At 43.2% G+C, this 15,490-nt stretch overlaps 2 protein-coding genes across 3 annotated transcripts; one reads left to right on the top strand and one right to left on the bottom strand.

The window, feature by feature from the left end:
* Positions 1-7,660, top strand: LOC311272946 (digestive cysteine proteinase 1). Its single transcript, XM_084379729.1, has 11 exons — positions 1-158; positions 941-1,000; positions 1,088-1,180; positions 2,872-3,044; positions 3,439-3,700; positions 3,797-3,992; positions 4,122-4,315; positions 4,398-4,489; positions 6,297-6,458; positions 6,830-7,019; positions 7,100-7,660. Exons 1-11 carry the CDS (start codon positions 116-118, stop codon positions 7,285-7,287), a joined length of 1,653 nt encoding a protein of 550 aa, XP_084235855.1. The 5' UTR covers positions 1-115; the 3' UTR covers positions 7,288-7,660.
* LOC311272947 (solute carrier family 22 member 13) lies at positions 7,544-15,490 on the bottom strand. Of its 2 annotated transcripts, XM_084379730.1 has the most exons (10): positions 14,356-15,490; positions 13,061-13,164; positions 12,404-12,558; positions 11,869-12,037; positions 11,563-11,677; positions 10,967-11,067; positions 10,645-10,856; positions 10,427-10,535; positions 9,577-9,789; positions 7,544-9,376 (listed from the first exon to the last, which is right to left on the bottom strand). In XM_084379730.1, exons 1-10 carry the CDS (start codon positions 14,692-14,694, stop codon positions 9,268-9,270), a joined length of 1,626 nt encoding a protein of 541 aa, XP_084235856.1. In that variant the 5' UTR covers positions 14,695-15,490; the 3' UTR covers positions 7,544-9,267. The 2 variants fall into 2 exon arrangements, with proteins under 2 accessions (XP_084235856.1, XP_084235857.1); XM_084379731.1 differs by lacking the exon at positions 7,544-9,376 and having other exon boundaries at positions 9,583-9,789; positions 10,504-10,535.

Genomic DNA, 15,490 nt, shown 5'->3' on the forward strand with positions numbered 1-15,490 from the left:
CAGCTGGTTATTTAATTACTGTTTTGGAGAGCCGTAGCAGAGTCATGCGTTTTTGTGTGAGTTTTGTCTGACCCGCTTCCTTTTACTGCATTTTTCTTATCTCACAGTGGAAACAATGTGCTTCTACATTGCTGCTGTTCTTCTGTGGGCTGTTATAGGTAAGGAAATGCTTTAAACTCGCCACATCTTGTGTCCAGTTAGCTAGCAACATGCTATAACAGAAGCTAGCAGTGTTATTTCGTGGTCTTTTCATGATAGTTATTGTTCAGGTTACTGAAGAAGTACGTTCAAGTAATTTAGTTCATGTACAGCCGCGAATACACATTATACAACCCTCTGATACTCAGCAAAGTATGTCTGCTTCTGTTCTTGATACGTGTTGTTCAATGCAGAGGAAGTCACACCAAACTTCAGTCAAAAAAGTGTCCATTTAGAGTTGGCTTGCTTATCAGGAAGGCGGCATACATCCTAAAATATGGCTTATGATCCCGAGCGACACTGTTGAATCTACTCTTTAAATCGGTGTACTTGCAGTAATCCTTGCAACACTGTGTTGTCTGATTTATAACTATCTGTCATAAGCCCCTCTGTTGTAACGTTATTCCCTCAGTTGTTCCATAACTGAGCTTGTGGACAGTGTAGGTGTGAAAGCTTACATTTCTCTATAACATGGCTCATCAAAAGTGTCAGTTCATCGGTGCATGTAAGATGAAAGAATACAACATTGGCTTAAATGCAACCTTTTCTAGCAGGTGTTTGCCTCTTTGCAAGTGATAAGGACACACAGTCAGAGCAAACAAATCCAAGGACTGCTGTCCATATTCCCGACCATCCACTAACAGTCATTGTGTTTGTCTTCATAAGAAGTAAATAGATAAGATCAGGAACACTGCTGAAAATGCATTTTTAGTACAGCGACATTTCTTATGTTTGTTTTCAGCTGCAGAGGGAAAAGCAGTCCCTTCTCTTCCAAATTTTGGTAACAGCTATCATGTCAAAGGTAAGAACAACATCAGATTACACACTAGCGGCATGTTTTCTTTAACATTTGGCCTCCTTGCTTAACTATTTCACATTTCCATTGCAGGAGTGATCTCTCTGCCCTATGCTGAAATCAAGGAGCCATTCGAGGCCTGGCTAGACCTAGCGGCAAAGTCCAGCCGAATAGACTACTACCATGGTAAGAAAACCCCCTGACCCTCTGACTGTTCCTCTCAAACCTGACTCTGTAGTTATTTTCCTGCTTGGCTGGATCAGTGATGTGAAACTGAGTGCCTGATGTGTCAGACAAAAGTGAGCAGAGCAGAACAGAAGCACTAAGTACAAAAACAAAGAAGTGAAAAAGAATGAGTAAGCACTTTACTGTTGACTCAGGTTACATACTCATGTGACCACTTACTGTATGTGCTGTGTTGTTGTCTCATTTGTTTCCTAACCACCCTGATCATGTTGAGGGTTTTTATTTCAGTATTTTATTTTGTGGACAACTTCTTTTTCTTTGGCTTTCAATGTACCTACATGTACCTAGTGGCATGTTTATATTGTGTGGTAACTATGTATGTAACTTTATCATAACCCTCACAAAGCAAATACATGCATTCACAAAACAGTAAAATCTTTACCACAGGTGGATAAAGCAGCCAAAACACTGCACATTAGGCCTATTGTTACTTTGAGTAAGTAATAAGAAGTAGCCACAATAACTTAAATCAGAGTGAGAAAGTGAATACTGAAGTCATGAGTTACTTTTTTTACAGCCTATATCTGGCAGCCAAAGCTAAAACGAGCACATGACACACTGTAGCATCACTTTGATAGTTACAGCAATATTACAAGGGAGAAGCTGAACATTTGTCATATGATAGATAATATAAAGCTTTAAACTTGTGTACAGAATGTAAACATACTTTCCTCTTCTCTGCCAAGTGTGGTGCTCTGACATACTGACCTCAGACCAGCATTCACAACCAGTCTGTAGAATTAATTGCTAGCTTTGTTTAAAAATGATACTCGAACCAATTAAATCTCTCTCTCTCCCCTAGACTCTAGAGACATAAGTTGGTGTGGATAATAAAGCCACACCAAATACTGAAAGCCAAATCGGACCCATGATTAGCAGACTTGTGTTTGAGAGAGAAATTAGCTAAACACGCATTGAATTATAGTATATTATCTGATATTTGTCTGAGAATACGCATCAACATGAATCCACCAAAGGCTATTGCAAAGATAAATTCAGAACAAAAATAATCCTTTACACAACATAAGTGATACTCTACCCATGATTCCTTGCGCAATCTCTTGTGCAAGCTGACTTTACCTTTCACTAAATCACTCCGTGGTCCCTGTCCATAACAGAGGACTAGCCACCTGACTTCATATTATTGAAACCCATTGGCCAGTTAGTTGTATTATTACCAAGTGTGGGGATAATTTTTGTGAGGTACGATAGATTATTTTATAGTGTACAGAGCAAGAGACTTTCCAGATGAAGTGACACACCCTCCACCTTAGAAACCGGTGGAGAGATTAGAGAAGATGAGGCCAGTGAGGCTAACATTAGCCATGCTACAACTGCTGCTGACTTGTTCATACATGCCACGTTACACATTATTGTAGGCGCCATTAAATATGCGATATAATTTTATACAATTAATGTAGTACGGGGGCTCTGCTCAGTCTCTCTATCAGCTAAGGCGTCCTTGGCTTCAAAAATGTAGCACCTGTTTTAAATGAAATGGGTTGAGTATAAATTGGTAAATAAATCAGTGCAATAACTAAGGCTTTTACTGATTGTGTATGTGATTGCACCATAAGAATAAACAAGCCAATGATTTCACTTTTAACATCTATCGCATTGATCATCAACAGGCCAAGTGTCGACATATCAATTGGGGGCGGAGCAGCAGTGGGGCGTTTCCTATAAAATCACTCCTGAGACCACAGAGGTGGAGCAGAATGTGATGAAGTGTTTCCAGGCGAACGGAACAAAGGATGAAGCAGTCACACCGCAGGCGTCGCTGCCCGATGTGCAGGGCTTCCAGGTCTGTCTGTGTGGAAAATAAAGCTCTGTGCAGCACGTGACATTAGTCTTCTCACCATAAACAAACTTGCTGACCTTTAGCAGTTTGCATGGCGTCAGGACAGATCCTTGATTATTTTACAGTCCAGGAAAGAATTACTGAAGAAAAGCTACTTACTTCTCATGTTGCAACATGTTCTATGACCCATTACAATGTAAAAGCGGCCTGAACCTGAGTAGACGGATAAGAAGTGTAAGTATCTGCTGCACCTTTGCATATCTGGTTTGCATTTCAACTGTCACAGAAACTAGTGTAACACTCCCTGCCATCTTACATAGAGTCTGTTACACTACAATTGTACTGAGTGTGATTTATTTCTGTTTTCAAAACACTCACAATGTTAATCCTCCCATAGTTCCTGAGGATGGAGTACTATGGAGGTTCCCTGTGTGAAGTCTGGCAGAACGTGACCACTGTGGGTAACAAGAAGAACACATACACACTGTGGGTGACGCATTCTGAGAGAAGTGCAGATCCTAAAGAAGATCCTGCCGTACCCCTTCATTATGAGATGATGGGATACAACACGCTGCTGGGGTCACATTATGATAAATACTTGGTGGACTACAAAGAGTTCAGCCCTCATGTGGACCCAAAAGTCTTCTCGCTGCCTGAAGGTTTGTGCTCTGCTGTCTCTGTCCATACGTCAAGACGCTTTAGAAACATTTAAAGAGGAAAAACCCTTTTCTGTTCTGTCAATTTCTCTGCTGCAGGGATGAGCTGTGGGGGATTTCCCGGTCCAGGAGTGGAGCACCACATGTTGGCCAATCCCATGAAAGATCTCATCCACACCTCGGCGTCGGGCCACTCGCAGCGCATGTTCGACCATTTCAAGGACAAGTTCCAGCGTCAGTACGGCGATGAAAGAGAACATGAGAAAAGGGAGCACGCTTTTATTCATAATCTCCGGTGAGACGAACATTAAATACTGATGGGATGTGTTGCTGCAGCACGATAAATGTGATTAATTCTCAACTGCAATTCATCACGGATATAGATCAAGTTTGAACTGAAGGGTTTCTGGTGACTGTTTTCTAGGTATGTCCACTCCAAGAACAGAGCAGGACTGTCCTTCACTCTGGCTCTGAACTCTCTGTCAGATCGCACCATGTCCGAGCTGGCCACCATGAGGGGTAGGAAACGAGGGAAGACCCCAAACAGAGGCCTCCCCTTCCCCTTGCAGAGTTACAAAGGGGTGCAAGCACCTGAGTCACTTGACTGGAGGCTTTACGGTGCGTGTATACACTTTAAATGTTAACCAAAGATGCGTTAGCCTGGCAGGACATCCTAGTTTTTACCGCTCTTCTCCTTCAGGCGCTGTGACGCCAGTGAAGGACCAGGCCATCTGCGGCTCCTGCTGGAGCTTCGCCACCACTGGATCAGTAGAGGGCGCTCTCTTCCTAAAGGTGAAAGGATGAAAAGCAGCTCCTTCCATAGTCACTGGCCAAGTTCCAGTGTAGACCATGCTACTTTCTTATGCTCTTTGAAGCCACAGATGTTCAGCATGGACATGGCGGCTCATGTTTGGTTGATTTGCATCGCACTTATGTTATCTGTTATGGGCATCTTTTTAGATATTTAAGAATCAACTAGATGTAATTTTAATAATCCCTCTAGCTGTAAAGGAGTGGGTTATTCGGCCAGGAAAATACAGCTCATCAAACTGAAACAAAGAGAATAATGTGAATTAAAGGTTAAAGGGCAGGTTTGAGGTGAAGTATGGTACATTCCAGTGACAAGTTTCAAAATAGTTTTTAGTTTTTGTTTTCAGTTTTATTTGCAATAATAAATAAACCAAGAGTTGGGGGGGGGGGGGGGGATGAGGATGTTTTGGGGTAAAAATCTACAGGAATGATTATCAATTATTCCTGCACAGATCTGCATTTGATGCTCTTCATTTGAGGTACAGTTCATTTTCCTTGCATTTAACTTAAGAAAAACATCCCTGTGAGCAAACAAGTCCTCTTCTTTAGAAGAGGGGCGGCTCCACAATAGGGTTCATTGTGTTGCATTCACTCAGGTCAGACAGACTTGACAGTGTGTGTGAAGGAATAAAGCTCAGTGACTGTCAGCTTAGGCCTGCCTCCATCCCGTGCAAGGCAGAGCTCAAAGGCATTCCTTTTACCGTGTTGCCAAGCAACTCGATCCAAACGTTGGATGGTTTATTATGGGATTGATGGCACCCCATTGAAGTGACCAAATTCTCTCACACACCCTTGATTTTGTGTGTCTTGCCGTGGGCAAGTAGCGGCCTATTGATAGGCTGATAAATAGGTAGGTGGCTGACTGCAGTGGAAAAATGAGAAAAACATTTGGGAGGTGGCTGGTTATTATTAAAATATAACATTATTTTAATTATATTTATTTTAATAAGGCCGTAAGTCATTAAGAAGTGTTCTTCTGGGCAGAGGGTAATGTGCTGGTGGAGTGCTATGTAATTGGAGAAAAGGAGGGGTATTGTGAGCTGAAGCTTATTAGGTCCTTACATGACCCCCTTTTCCATTGATAACATCTGTAACTAATCTTATAACGTTTAAAAGGCCAACAATTTTGACAATATCCCACCACAACTTGATTTAAAAAAAAAAAAAAGTATTTTAGTCTCTAAGTCATTTTCTTTTTTCCTTGTCAATAATAGGAAATGGAGAGAAGCAAGCATATCCAGCCGTTCAGTGTTGAACCTTATGTTTTATTGAAGTTACGAATGGGATTTGTCAGTCATCAAAAATAATCAGTCCACATAAGAGTACTCCACTAATTGGTACAGTGCTTGCAAGTTCACTTGAATTCTTCCAGGAGAAAATACTGTTGTGGAGTCCCAGCAGTTTGGCTTTGTGCTTTTGCCAGCATGCAGCGTAGCAGCAGGAAGCAACCTGCATGTTGCAGCACCCCCCCTCCATCCCCAAAGGCAGCTTCATAAACAGAGCCAGTCCCCAGGGGTCAATTTCAAATATACTTCTTCGTGATCTCACAGCGTCTGCCTAGCAACCTGCAAACAACAGCTGGTGTAAAAATAAAACATCATTGTTTTTGTCTCATGTTGCCCTCCTCAGCCTCTTCTCTTGTCTGATTAAGTGTTTTATTAAGCCATTTGCCATAAGATACCAACGCTGATGAAACCTGTGTTGTGTTTCAGAGTGTGATTGGTGCAGAGCTGGATATGTTGCTAATCTGTGTGTGGAGTGTGATCATGTTTTTGCTCTTGCCTTTTAGACGGGCTCCCTGCAGGTTCTGTCTCAGCAGATGCTGGTGGACTGTTCCTGGGGTTTCGGCAATAACGGCTGTGATGGAGGGGAGGAGTGGAGAGCGTACGAGTGGATCATGAAACATGGAGGCATCGCCACAACAGAGACTTACGGAGCCTACATGGGAATGGTGAGCAAAAATAACCTGTAATGACCACATTGAATAGCACTGCATGGAAACCTATTATAGTGGGTTTTAAGAATGACAGGAAATGAAACACTCTCACGCACGCTGTCGACATGTCCAAGAAATATCCTATATCAAGGCACCTTAAGGAGTTTTCTTAGTCTTTCCTACAGGTTCGCTGTCCAGCTAATGTACAGAAATAAACACCTCTGAAATAACTGACAACTGGGTAGATAACCAAGGTCTAACCAGCTGAAATAACTTCTCATAGTTGGGTTTAAGTTAGTTTTGTTTGAAAGCTATTTAAAGGTTTGTGTCTGCGTGGAGTCAGTGATAAATTAATAGTATTAAATGCTCTGTTTCCATGTGAACAGAATGGATTTTGCCATTTCAACTCGTCTCAGCTGACTGCAAAGATCCAAAGCTACACCAACGTCACATCAGGAAGTGAAGAAGCCCTTAAACTGGCGCTCTATAAAAACGGCCCGGCGGCTGTCAGTATCGATGCTTCACATCGATCATTTGTTTTCTACAGCCACGGCGTCTACTATGAACCTGCTTGTGGTAAGTTACATACATTCATACATTTTACATCAACAGCAGTCTTTTTGTCTCTATAATCATCATCTTCTTGTGTTTTCTAGGTAACACCACTGATGATTTGGACCATGCTGTGCTTGCAGTGGGATACGGCACCCTGAACGGGGAGCCATACTGGTTGGTAAAGAACTCATGGTCCACCTACTGGGGCAACGACGGCTACATCCTCATGTCTATGAAGGATAACAACTGTGGCGTCACCACTGATTCTACTTATGTTACACTGGCCTAGATTAGCCCATTTCCTCTCTATATGACTCTGTGTTAATGCCACTATGTGAGTGCCTGAGGATGAATGAGGCCTAATGCTGGATGTGTTGAGGTGTGGTTATCACATCAAACTGAGCTGCTTGATGATAATAATGTGTTAAATGTTGCAGTTGAATGAACACAATGAATTGAGATGCCGCACAGAAGAAGTTCTTTTTCAGACATGGTTTGAACAGGTTTATTGCTGGTGGCACACAGCTACAGTGCCTTCATTTCAGTTTTACAAAGTACTTTTTGTGACACATTTTCACTTGTTCTCCTACTTTATGATTTGTTGCATTAAAATGGACTGAGCTGGAATCAAAACAATAAAGAAACTGGAAAGTTTCCCATTATTTGGCTTCTGTGACATGCCTTGTTAACCTAACAAACTTGCATGCTGGGCAGCAGTAAGGCATGCTTTTCTAAACCCATGCAGTGGAATAACAGGTTATCCCCACCACATATACATTTTATGCATTCAAAGCATACTGGCTTTACATTTATTTGCTATAGGTATTATAGATTTCGAAGAATCAAATGAGTTTTGCCTGAGTAACATAGCATATTACATGACTGGTGCTTCTGATCCATGCCTTATTTATGTAGCACTAAGTTATATAACAGTAACAGCCCTTCAATGCTTATAAAAATGTCAAGTATAGTAGATATTTCACAGATCCAAGTCATCATAATGAGTCATTTTACATCTGAGTATGAGTAAATATAATAAAAAAGAGAAACTTCAGCAAACAATGCTGAAATCAGATGTTCTCTTCACATGCTGATGAGTCACGTCGTCCATACAAAACTACAAATGACCTACAACAATCTAATAAAAGGCTACATTGGGTATAATTAAGTTAACTAGTGCATGCAACTTCACTAGACTAGTTTTATTTCTCTTGGCTTGAGAATGAGAACATAGAAAACGAGGCAGTTGCTTGTTCAATACAGCATTAAAGGGTAACTCCACCAATTTTACACATCAAATCGTATTTACAGGTACGTAGGGAGTATGATATAAGCATGATGTCACTCAGCAGCTTAGGTGCATTGTGGGTAATGTAGGCGTCAAGTTTTGAAACACTGCGATTTTATTGCACTTATGTAAGACTTTTGAAGTCATTCTGGACCTTTAAAAAACGAATTACCGAAATCAACACAGCGATAATGCCTTTTTTATTCGACACTTCTTCTTGCAGCTTCCTCCAGAGCCACAAAAGGCTTTATACTACTTTTTTTCCACATATGCAGTGGTACTCCCCAAGACCTGTAAACACACTTTAATGTGTAAAAGTGGTGGAGTCACAACAAAGATATACTTCACAAACAATCCACAGACATGGTTCACTTGTATACAAAAATATTGTGCTTTTACTGAATGCACAAAATGTAATAAATCATTCAGTCCTTAAAAATATGATGTGGTAGCAATAGTTGCACAATGGGACTTATGTAAGCGTACATGTGTACTGCATTAGAGAGGGAATGGCAGCCTCTTAAAGTCTTCCCATCTGATCTGATTCTTCAAATCAGCACAGATCTGCGCTGATGCCTGTAGATTTATAAATATATACAAATACAATTTGCATTCTGTGTGTAAAATATATCAAACCACTTCTCAAAACTGTAAGAAATGTGTAAACATTTGAGAAATGCACAAGATTGCAAAAGGCGCCAATTTATTCCTGACTTCTTCGGGTGTTTACCTGCAGCTGGTGAAACAGTAGGCTGTTGATTTGCCTTGGCAGCATATATGAATGCCTGCTTTGTGTGCGTGTGCGTGCACACCTGCATGCTGGTTTGGTGGTGAAATATGTTTGGCTTTCTTGCATAGAGCTCTCAATCATATCCTGACATGTAATTGCATAGAGGATGTTATGTGAAGTACTATATCTGGTAACAGAGTTGAGACTGTATGATATGTGATGATGGAACATGCGTATCATTTTATACACACTTAAGCCTGGCTTGCTAGATGTCGTAGCTCCTGCTCCTCTGTGCTGCTGGCTGATTGGCTGAAATCCTCAGACATCTCAGGGTTCTTCTTCTCAGGGCTGGGAGGTGAGCTGCAGGAGACAAAATAAAAGTACACAATAAGCTGTTTGCAGAAGTTGGGTCTTCACATGGGAACATACAGAGCTTTGAGGTTCTGCTCAGGGTCATAGAGGCTGAGCAGCAAGGACACAAAGAAACTGTGTACTCTAACCTTCAACCTAAATGAAGCAATAATCCCACCCCTGTGGAAACAAAAGTGAAATTGTCATACGTCGTGTCCCAGTTCTCTGCATCCTCCACTGTGTCAGGAAGAGGTCTGTCAGCAGTTTCAGGCAGTGCCAGGGCGAGGATAGCACCCAGCAGCGGGGAGGTACCGAAGATGAGCAGAGGTGTAGTGGAGCTGTGGTTATGAAGCATGTTTATTAAGGGTGCTAACACGCCACCCATCCTTGCAAACATACAGGATGCACCAATTCCTGTTTGCCTGTAGGTACACAAGGAAAAAGTTGAAGGTATCACCCACAAAGATCTTACAACTGTAATTAAAAAGTAATTAAAGGAGACTCATTATGCTTCAATTTCATTTTGTCCTTTTCTTTCCTTTCCTTCAGTTTGTTATGGTTCTTGTGCATGTAAAAGGTCTTTAAAGTTAAAAAGGTCAAAGTCCGCACCAACAGAAGCTGCTTTCTCCCACAGAAAACATTGTAGCTGAAACGCCTCGTCAGTAGTCCCGCCTTTAATTTTGTGACTTTGTGACATCACACTATGTCACAGAGTCACAGATTCGCACAATTTATGCCTAGTAGCTGGTTAGGCAGATACAAATTAATTTAGCACAGCTGCTCTGTTGTTGTTAGTGGTGTTGGCTCAGGTGTGTACTAGCTGACCAATCAGAGGAGACTGGGTATTTGGAAGGGGGGTCTTAAAGAGACAGTAGCTAAAACAGAGCGTTTGAGACAGGGGGTGAATACAGTGCTGCAGCACAGGAAAGTATGAGAAAATGTATGTGATTTTTGAGCTTTAAAGCATGCAAGCATATTCTAGCAGTAACCCAAAATAAAATTATGAACTTGACATCGAGCATAATATGTCTCCTTTAAAACTGTAATGACAGTTCTTACCGAAGCACAGTGGGGAATATCTCTGCAGTGTACACATAGATTACAGCAAAGGAAGCTGTTATACCGAACTTCCCTACCATGGCAAGACCAGCCAGGACATTGGGCTGATCTACAGACAGAGGGAGGGAAATTATTAAAGCCCTGAAACACATTGGGAAAAAGTACATTTGTAGAAAGTTGATCTTCCTGTCAGAATAAATACACAGTGTCCGTCCTACCTGCAGGGACAGCGAGCATGAGCAGACAGGCGATCCCTCCAACAGCCAGAAATCCACTTAGGGAGAATCTGCGACTAAAGGGCAGCACGAGCAGGACGATCGAACGAGCTGGGACCTCGATCAACCCAAACACAAACTGAGTCATGTAGAGGTCTGTCCCCAACCTGGATACACCCAATGAGAGGCCGTAATACACCAGCACATTCACAAACCTGGGGAACAGGGATACAGACAGAGGAGGAAAGAGAGAGAAAGGAAATGGTTAAAGTAATAAAGAAGTTGATTTGTTACCGTATTGAAAAACCCCTAAAAAGCTATTTACCAGATGTAGAACAAGATGAGAGCCCTCTTCCTCATCTGAGGAGTTCGTACGAGATCCACCACTGAATGACTCTGCTTCCCTCCACCTAAAATCTTCTCAACCTGGACACAAGTAAACCAAACACTTCAAGAGATTAGGCTGTCCAATGAAAAAACAAAAATGAATTCCACTAACAGTGGAGTCACAGCCTGATATAGCTTAATCTTCTGTGCCATGTTGTCTAAAACTATTAAAAACACGTACATTTCACTGAGTGACATGTTCCTACATCGCCATGAACATGAGCACTGTGGTTTTTTTTAGATAATCCAACATAAACTATCCAGAAGTACTCACCAGCACACAGAGGACCCAAACAAATTCACTATTTCCCATCTTCCTGCTAAGCTATGCTAACTGGCTGCTGGCTGTAGCCTATTTACCATACAGATCGGTATTGATCTGGTGAGTGTTGAGAAGACTAACACATTGCTAGTTTCAGTCTTCTCATGTGTTTGTTGACAATAATAACAATAAAGAGTAACACCATCCTTATCCTTTCACAAAATATTAGACCTCAACAGGTCATACTGTATGTAAGGAGTAGAATGACACACTTGCACAGCAGGAGGTAAGACCCGGCCGTTGACAAGAGCTGCCTTGCGGAGGAGTGCGATGGCTTCCTCACTTCTGTTGTTGGCCAACAACCATCTGGCAGACTGAGGAAGCACCCTGACAGGAGATAGAGAGAGCAAACAGGGAGAGACGGGAGTGGAGAGAGGGTGGACACAGGTAAAAGCAAGTGCCAGAAATGAGAAGAGAGAGGAAAGGAGCATCACAAAGAGGGCATTCATGTCCTCATGTCATAGAAATGTATGAGTACACAGTGGATCTAATGTCCAGACACCATTTAAATTTCCCACCATATATAGAAGATGAGCAGGAAGCCCGGGGCTGATATAGCAAGCTGCAGCTTCCTCCAGTCTCGTATCAAGTATGCTATGCCGGCTAGCAGCATGTAGCCCAGACCAAATGCGTAGTCGGTGGTGATACCGGCTAGCATGCGCCTCTTGGTGCACGTCCACTCAGTACCTTTGGAAAAACAGTGCAGGTTTTGGAGAGGAGAGGAGATCATGGGGAGAGGGTTAACTGGGGTGGTGGTGGTTTGGAGCTTTAAGGTAGCGGAAGAAGTGGCAAGGGTTTGTGTTGGGATTGGGCAAAAATAGCACAAAAAAGCATGAGACATTTAAAGTACAATATCTCCAAGTCTGACATATAAGTAACAAATGAGATGTAACTTTTGCAACTTCACCTGACTTTCCATTCCCATGGGGAGGATGAGATAATGACTACATTTTAATTTTTTGGTTAAATTTGTCCTTTAATTTAGGAAATGCAGTTATGCTCTCACATCTCGTCATGCTTGTGTTTGAGTGCGTATTTGTGTTTTGTTAGTACCGAGTACAAAGGCATTGATGATGACTCCGGATATGGTGGTGCCCACTAAAAAGCGAAGGATCACATAGACGGTGAAGTTGGGTGCAAAGGCCACAGCGACTCCAAACACAGTCTGAAGAGCGATGGACAGCAGAAGGATGAAGCGCCGGCCGTACCTTGCATAGAGAGATAAGCCGTGGACATGAGTCTGCTCTCCAAGCACATGCATAAATGAGTGGATAACCAAACCGCTGTGACTGTGACAGGGTGAGAGCAGGTTATACAGGCACTATGTAGCATTAGTGTGCGAAGACTGCCACACCTATTGTCACACAACTTCAGGAATTTGAGTGTTTTAGCATCCACCTTAATGAAAAAAAATGAATATTTTAGAATATTTTTACATTGTACCATGTTTGAGGCACGGACATCATCTATAAATACAATCCAATTAGAAAGAAACAGTGTCAGCCAATCCTAGACTGTGTAGCCCTTCAAACTCAGCCAGCAGGATGTGTCGATTGCCCTACTTACACATGGCAACCATATGCTAAAGATCCCAACAGTTTCGGCCCCTGCAGCAATGCTTTGATGCAGAGGAATCTGAACGTTTGTGGTGTCTGTCCACACAGTCAGAGGTTAAAGGGCTCCAGGATAAGAGAAGGAAATAAAACCTACCTATCAGCCATGGCCCCAAACACCACAGAGCCCACCAACAGGCCGAACATGTAGATAGACGAACCGAGACTGTTCAGTCCGGCTTTGTCGCACACCAGATCCCACTGTAGAAGAAAATACGCAAACAGAAGGAGGAGGGGATGGTGGAGCATACACAAGAAATAAACCTGTGGCGCCTGTGCAGGGGTTCAAGCAGGAATCACTTGTGTGTCTGTGTTACTCAAAAATTAGTCCTTGGTGTGCTTCACTGTGTTAATTAATAGCTCTTGTGTAAAGGTGAGACCCGGCAGCAAAATGGATCAATGATTAGCACTGCCGCCTCACACAAAAAAGAAATAGAGCCTTTCTGTAGGGAGTTTGCATACTTGTAAACCCTGCATCTGTTAGGGTTTCCCTCACCATGTGTGTCTGGTTAGTTCCCCTGTCAGTGCTCTTTCCCAAGGCATCGTCTTAAAACTGCAGTTGGTCCCTGAGCGCTGCACAGTGGCTGTGTGGAGGGAACGAATTTCCCTACAGGGCTTGATAAGGGTACATTTAGAGGTCTAGTGTGTAGTATTTAGGAGGATTTAGGGGGAGAAAAAGAATGAGAAATTCTCAGAATGAGCCTCTCATATCTACAGAGGGAGTGGGTCCTTTTACATATACTCCGCCATTTTGTCACCGCCATGTTACAAGTACCCCAGAACAGTCAAACCGAACACTGGCTCTACAGAGCGCTTTTCACATTTTTCACATTTTACGCATCCACCACAGGGGAGGATGAGATGAGGGGTGTTCAGCTGGTTGCAATTTGCAGCCACGCCACTAAATCCTACACGCTGGAGCCTGTTGTGAGGAATACCCTCATTTGTTTTCATGGCAAAAGTTATGAGAAAATCAATACCACTCTCATATCTGTCTGGTAAATTTATAGCAGAGCCCCACTGATACTGGATTCTGGGGCCAGTGCCGATATTAGGGAGCAGTGGCTGCTTGTCTATGTCTGTTTTATGTTGGTTTTAATGTCTATTTTAGATTGTTGTACCGTGTTTGTCTGTATGGTACTTGGTTTACCTGCCATTTGTACACTCACTATAGGCTGCTATGTACAAAGTGTAGGAGTAAAAACTATGGCAGCCATGATACTCAGTGATATGTTGCTGCTGTTTATTATTCCAATATTGTTTGTCTTTTTTTAGCATCACACAACTGGTTTCAGCTGTTTCCATGCAGGAGCATCAAGTTGTAAATAAAGTTGACGCACTGTTCCTCTCAGGTGACACAGATCGTATGTAACGTGCAGCATCACACTGTACCTCTGTGACCACTGTGCTCTGGAAGGTCTCCGTGCTGTACACCCATCCCTGGCCACACGGGACGCGCTCGGTCCGGTTGTCCTGCAGCGGGACGCCAGAGGAGAAGCAGGAGGAGTCCGAGGAGCTCCAGTTCAGGCTGAGCGCCCCGGGGAAGGAGGACTGATTCCCGGCTCCTGGGCTGGAGCTGTCCCGGCAGTGAAAGGGCGGCGTGGCTCCGGTGAAGATGCTCGCCATCATGTGGAAGGCGAGGAGGACATTGGGTAAACAAATCCATATGTACAAAATCTTCTGGTACCTGCCGAAGCCCCCGATGGCAGAGAGGACCTGGTCGAAATTCATTTTGGGAAATTCAGGTCACTATAGAGACTGGGTTGTGTTTCCTCCAGCTGATCAGCGGTGAGATGGAGGCAGGAGGCTGAGTTGTAAACATGCAGCAGGCAATAAAAAAAAAAGCTGAGGTGTTGTTCAGGAGGCAAAGTAAACCAGACAGGCGACACAGTGAGTCCAGCTGCAGTCTACAGTCAGGTCCTATGTTTAGCAGGCCTGCATTGGCCCAAGGAATGCACGAGGTGGTATCCCCTCCTCCTCCTCCGCAGGCATCTGTCCTCTGCAGGTTAAGGTTCACACAGGTCGATGCAAGTCTCCAAACTCTGATCCCGAAGATTGCACAACAACTGGACGGCAGACGAGTGCCTGCATCAGCCCGACGCACCAACAACTTATGCAAAAGTGTCCTCGTTGGATGCAGTGTTTACAGTATTATGAAGGCATGCGTCCTTTGCTGAGTTGCTGCTCTCTGTGCAGACACCCCACATGTAATAACAGCAGCTGGGAGCGCGCTGCTGTGATGTGTGTGTTACTTACAGGGCAGGGCCACAGCTTCGTTACTGAATCCCATAAAAGACGCTCCTGTGTTCACGACACAGCGCAACACTCAGGAGGATCAATGTACGATGGCGCTTCTTTTTCTCTCGGGGAAATCGTGAGAATCAGTGACACGTGTAGACATTCATCATGTTGAATAACAACAGCCCATTGTTGTGATGTACTGTATATGTAACACAAACATCTCTGCTGCACTGGTGCGCTCAGAGGCCCTCTGCTGCCATCTGCTCCTGGAAGATTGAATTACACT

This window comes from Pagrus pagrus, assembly GCF_965226575.1.
Source record: "Pagrus pagrus genome assembly, chromosome: 17".
Taxonomy (NCBI): Eukaryota; Metazoa; Chordata; class Actinopteri; order Spariformes; family Sparidae; genus Pagrus; species Pagrus pagrus.

Excerpts from the sequence above, each read along its gene's own strand:
- LOC311272946 (XM_084379729.1), top strand. The coding sequence starts at position 116 with ATGTGCTTCTACATTGCTGCTGTTCTTCTGTGGGCTGTTATAG. Across the intron at positions 4,490-6,296 it reads AGGGCGCTCTCTTCCTAAAG|ACGGGCTCCCTGCAGGTTCT; the intron begins GTGAAAGGATGA and ends CTTGCCTTTTAG. Across the intron at positions 7,020-7,099 it reads CTACTATGAACCTGCTTGTG|GTAACACCACTGATGATTTG; the intron begins GTAAGTTACATA and ends TGTGTTTTCTAG.
- LOC311272947 (XM_084379730.1), bottom strand. The coding sequence starts at position 14,694 with ATGAATTTCGACCAGGTCCTCTCTGCCATCGGGGGCTTCGGCAGGTAC. Across the intron at positions 11,678-11,868 it reads CTGCTCATCTTCTATATATG|GGTGCTTCCTCAGTCTGCCA; the intron begins GTGGGAAATTTA and ends ATCTCCTGTCAG. Across the intron at positions 10,536-10,644 it reads CATGCTCGCTGTCCCTGCAG|ATCAGCCCAATGTCCTGGCT; the intron begins GTAGGACGGACA and ends CTCTGTCTGTAG.